The sequence below is a fragment of the Cryptomeria japonica genome, chromosome 8 (genome assembly GCF_030272615.1).
Source record: "Cryptomeria japonica chromosome 8, Sugi_1.0, whole genome shotgun sequence".
NCBI classification, from domain to species: domain Eukaryota; kingdom Viridiplantae; phylum Streptophyta; class Pinopsida; order Cupressales; family Cupressaceae; genus Cryptomeria; species Cryptomeria japonica.
The window spans coordinates 171721863-171727050 of NC_081412.1; the positions used below are offsets into that span (position 1 = coordinate 171721863).

The window sequence follows — 5188 nt, forward strand, 5'->3', positions numbered from 1 at the left end:
ATATATATATATATATATATATATATATATATATAAAGAGAGAGAGAGAGACCTTATTGTGAGGTCCACAAAAACAGTGTTTAATCTTCTCCCTCAATTTATATATATATATATAAAGAGAGAGAGAGAGAGACCTTATTGTGAGGTCCACAAAAACAGTGTTTAATCTTCTCCCTCAATTTCTATGTACTCTACCTTACATCTTCACTATTTATTTATATTAATCCTTAAGACTATTATATATGTTATTTTCCATCGTATGATATTTAAGCTATTACTTTTATTTTCTATTATATTTATTTGTTTACAAATTTGTTCACCAATTAAATTTAAATATTAAGTTAATTTAAAATATTAATCATCCATATGCTATAACATATTATTATATTGATATCTAATAACTCTAAAGACACATTTAACATGAAGAATGACAATATATCAAAACATATATATAGATTTTAATTATTATATAACTAATTATATAACAATATAATTCATTTAAGTTTTCCCTCCAATATCATATGGACATATCCCTTGACCCTACTAGTTCAATAACTTTAAAGGAGGGAAAAAAGAGACAAAATTCAAGCTGTAAATGATCTTCCCTGTCATAAGCCTCTGCCCCATTTTCCCACTCGGAAATCCATTCGAATTGTATTGATTAGGTGTTCAGCTTTCGCCCGGAGTGGATTAGTTGCACTGAACAACCAAGTCACGTCATTTTTCTCCAAACTCTGAAGAAGGTACATCATATCCGCTACTCTATTTTTGTAGTTTGTCTTCTTAATCAGAAACCACTGTATATTGATTTTTTGTTTTCTCTTAACAGAGTTGTGTGTAAATCAAACACAAACATTTCACTAGTACAGGGTGTGGGTTTAATCGATATGGAAATGGGTGCTAGCACAGAGGATGTAAAAATAACCAATAACAGTGGTAGGCAAAATTCGTATGGAAACAATGGGCGCAGGGCATGGATTCCTAGAGGTAGAGGAAACCATAATCAAAACCCTAACCCTAACACCAATGGGCGCAGGGTTTGGACTCCTAGAGGTAGAGGTAGAGCATCCAAGTGTGGACATAATTCATCAGCTCATGATTTAGTGCTCCCCATGAATGACAGAAAGCATCCTTCACAATCTGTACACCATAAGAGATCAGAAATGGAGGATCTTGGACTTATGAACAGGAGTAATAGCCAGGATTGGAGGTATCACGCTCCATCGTCAGAGGTTAATGCTCGGCCACTTTTGAAGCAGGAAAGTGAGGAGGTTATTCATTTGGAGAGATCAAACGTGCCAAATCTTGTGCAGGAGATTGAACGGAAGCTTCAACAAAGCAAGGTGGAATGCATGATTTGCTATGAGATGGTGGGAAAATCAGCGGCAATATGGTCTTGTAATAGCTGCTATGCACTCTTTCACCTACATTGCATAAGGAAGTGGGCACGAGCTCCAACTTCCAGAGATTTGTCTGCTGGGCAAAGTCAGAGATCGAATTGGAGATGCCCAGGTTGTCAATCAGTGCAGTATTCAAGACCAGAGGATCTTCAGTATTATTGTTTCTGCGGAAAAATGCAAAACCCATACAATGATTTCTATCTGACTCCACACTCATGTGGAGAGCCATGTGGAAAATCACTTGATAAAGGGAAGGAAATGTCTCGTTGCCCTCATACTTGCACACTCCTATGTCATCCAGGCCCTTGTCCTCCTTGCACAGCAATGGCTGCACCTCAGCCATGCCCATGTGGTAAAAAAACAATTACAAGAAGATGTTCCGATCAGAAATCAGCTGAATCATGTGGACAAGTGTGCGAGCAGCTTCTTACCTGTGGTCGACATCTTTGTGATAAAATATGCCATGAGGGTCCTTGTGGTTCATGCACTATTTTAATAAATGCCTCATGCTTTTGTGGGAAAAAAGAGAACATGATGCTTTGCGGGGACCTGGAGTTCCATGGAGAATTAGAGTGGAAAAGTGGTGTGTATGCATGTGAGAATCTTTGTATGAAGATGCTCTCGTGTCAAAAGCACAATTGCAGCTTGGGATGTCATCCAGGAGAATGCAAAGAATGTGATTTATTACCTGAGAAGTTAAAAACGTGCCCCTGTGGTAAAACACAAATACTAAATCAAAGGAAGAGTTGCCTGGATCCTGTGCCAACATGCTCAGAAGTATGTGAAAAGCTTCTTCCTTGTGGGAAACACAAGTGCATAAATTCTTGTCACCAGGGCATCTGCCCTCCTTGTCTGGTTTCTGTGGATCACAAATGTCGATGTGGATCTTCTTCCAGAAAAGTCAGTTGTTGGAAAACAACATCAGTCACAGAGGACAACAAAGAATTTTTGTGTGAAAAGGTTTGTGGACAGAAGAAAAACTGTGGTAGACACAGATGCAATGAAAAATGCTGCCCTCTGTCACATCGAGGTCGGTCTGATATTCAAACAGGTGACTGGGATCCACATTTATGTCTTATGCCATGTGGGAAAAAGATGAGATGTGGTCAACATTACTGCCAGGAACTTTGCCATAGTGGCTACTGCCCCCCATGTCTTGAAACTAATTTTACTGATCTCTCTTGTGCATGTGGGAAGACATCAATTCCTCCTCCAGTACCATGTGGAACACCTATTCCTTCATGTGCATATCCTTGCTCCATTCCTCAGCCATGTGGACATTCTGCAACTCATAATTGCCATCTTGGAGAGTGCCCTCCTTGCACAGCGAGTGCTGCAAAAAAATGTGTAGGAAGTCATGTAATCCTTAGAAATGTTCTATGTGGTTCACGAGAAATAAGATGCAATAAGCTTTGTGGGAAAACAAGGCAATGTGGAATGCATGCTTGTACTAGGACATGCCATATACCACCCTGTGACACAGTTTCCATGGAAAGTTCATCATCTAAAGCCAGAATCTCATGTGGGCAAACTTGTGGAGCTACTCGTAGAGATTGCAAACATACGTGTATTTCTCTGTGTCACCCGTCTAGGCCTTGCCCTGATACCAGATGCACATTTCCAGTGACTATTACTTGCTCATGTGGTCGAATGACAGCAAAAGTTCCATGTCATGCCGGAGGTAACAATATCAGAGCTGATCCAGTCTTTGAAGCTTCTATTTATCACAAATTGCCTGCTCCCCTTCAGCCAACAGAGTCACATTTGACCAGAGTTCCAATGGGCCAGAGAAAGCTTGCATGTGATGATGAATGTGCAAAGTTGGAGAGGAAGAAGACTCTAGCAAATGCCTTCGACATTTCAACAACAGTTGATGTACAAGAGGTGAATGGAAAAACATCAGAAATGCTTGCTGACTTGATTCGGAGAGAGCCTCAATGGGTCTCAGATGTTGAAGATAGGTTTAAATATTTAGTTCTGGGAAGGACAAAAATAAACACAAACGGTATTCGTGTCCACATTTTTAATGCTGTGCCAAAGGAGAAAAGGGACATATTGAAGCTACTTGCAGGAAGGTGGAATCTTTCTGTATTTTGGGCTGGATGGGAACCAAGACGCTTTTTAATTGTACAGGTCACACAAAAGTCAAGAGCCCCAGCACGCAACCTGTTACTTAATGGTCCATTGCAAACCACAGGGCAGGTGCAACCTCCCATTTTTAATTCATTGGTAGACATGGATCCGAGGCTTGTATTTGCCTTATTTGGTTTACCAAGAGAAACAGATGTCAGTGTAAGCTCCCTGATTCTGAGATTCGGTGGGGAGTGTGAACTTGTTTGGCTGAATGACAAGAATGCATTAGCCATATTTACAGACATGACAAGGGCTGCAACGGCTATGAGACGTGTGGCCCATGCAACTGCATATCAGGGTGCTGTCAATCAAACGAGCACACCAATAGGTTAGTTGTTCAGCTGATGATTGGGTCCGATCATCTCAGATGTAAGATGGGCAGATGCATGGTCTCCAAAGAAGATTGGGAAGAAACCTGCATTTTCTGCAACAAAGGGTAGTTGAAACTGAACAACACTTCATTTTTGATTGTGCAGCATATGAGGATATTCACATTCAGTTTGAAAATATTTTGCAAGTGGACAGTCTGAATAAGATCTTTGAAGAGAGAAGACTTCACAATTTCACAAGTTTCTTAATCAAGATACATAATATACATGGAAAGAAGCATGAAAATGGATTAAAGACCCTGATCTCATGAACATAATTAAAATTTTTATTAGTAATAAGTGATGACGATATGAACTATAGTTGACCAAAATAGAAAATAAAATCCTCTAAAATAATAAAAATACTAGATTTTGATGTTAAGGATGGACCTGTCAACTCATATAATAGATATTGCATAAAAACACATGTGTTGATATCACAATTTAAAAAAAATTACAAAATAGATGATGTCTATAACAATAAGATCAATTTACATTTTTTTTCAGAAAAACATAGTTTAACCGTAGAATTAAATACACAAAAAGAAAAAGAAAAAGAAAAAATAAAAAAAATAAAAATGAAAGCCATCAAGTTTGTCATTTTCTTGACTGCAAGAATTAATAGCCGGATGTGAGTGATGCATTGATATGCTCTACATAAATGCCAAAATAGAAGCAAATCCACCAAACTGGAAACTTGTTGCTTAAACACAAGAAACCACTCAAAAGATAGTTTGACTAAGGATTTGGATCTCATTAGACACAGGCCTAAATATGAAAAAGAGAGCACAAAACATAAATGCAAGACTTAAGAATATGAAACTAAATCTTTACCTCATGCCTAATTACACTTTCATATAAATTTTAAGATACAAGTGAATCCAAAGATACAAGACTACACGGAAGCCTCTCAATGTCTCTTCTTGTACACTTTGTTGGGATTTCTCGATATTTTGGAGGTGGAAATGAAGGTATGTGGATGCTCCTCCTAGCATTCATGGATTTTCTAAGAATATTTCACAAGAGGTGTTATTATAATATTTTGAAAATGATGAAAGGATGATATCAAAGTTTACCTTTCTAGGATCGAAATGTCTTTATTTTTTAAAATTTATGTGAATGGTCAAGATCTTCTTGAAGAAATTGATGCATGAGATTTCATTTGAATATTTTTGGAGAAGTGGTAAGCATGGGTCAAATGTATATGAAAATAACTTTTTTAATAAATGTATTTTAGAAAATTGGACAAGATTTGCCTTGATTAATCACACTTTGATTTGTAAAAAT

General features: G+C 37.7%; 1 protein-coding gene across 1 annotated transcript; it reads left to right on the plus strand.

Annotated features, from left to right (window-relative positions):
* The first annotated feature begins 610 nt into the window (after positions 1-610).
* LOC131857989 (NF-X1-type zinc finger protein NFXL1-like) lies at positions 611-4138 on the plus strand. The gene is made up of 2 exons (XM_059210824.1): positions 611-743; positions 830-4138. The coding sequence occupies exon 2, from the start codon at positions 888-890 to the stop codon at positions 3864-3866; it is 2979 nt and encodes a 992-aa protein (XP_059066807.1). The 5' UTR covers positions 611-743; positions 830-887; the 3' UTR covers positions 3867-4138.
* The last annotated feature ends 1050 nt before the right edge of the window (positions 4139-5188 follow it).

Coding starts and splice junctions, on each gene's coding strand:
- LOC131857989 (XM_059210824.1), top strand. CDS start 888: ATGGAAATGGGTGCTAGCACAGAGGATGTAAAAATAACCAATAACAGT.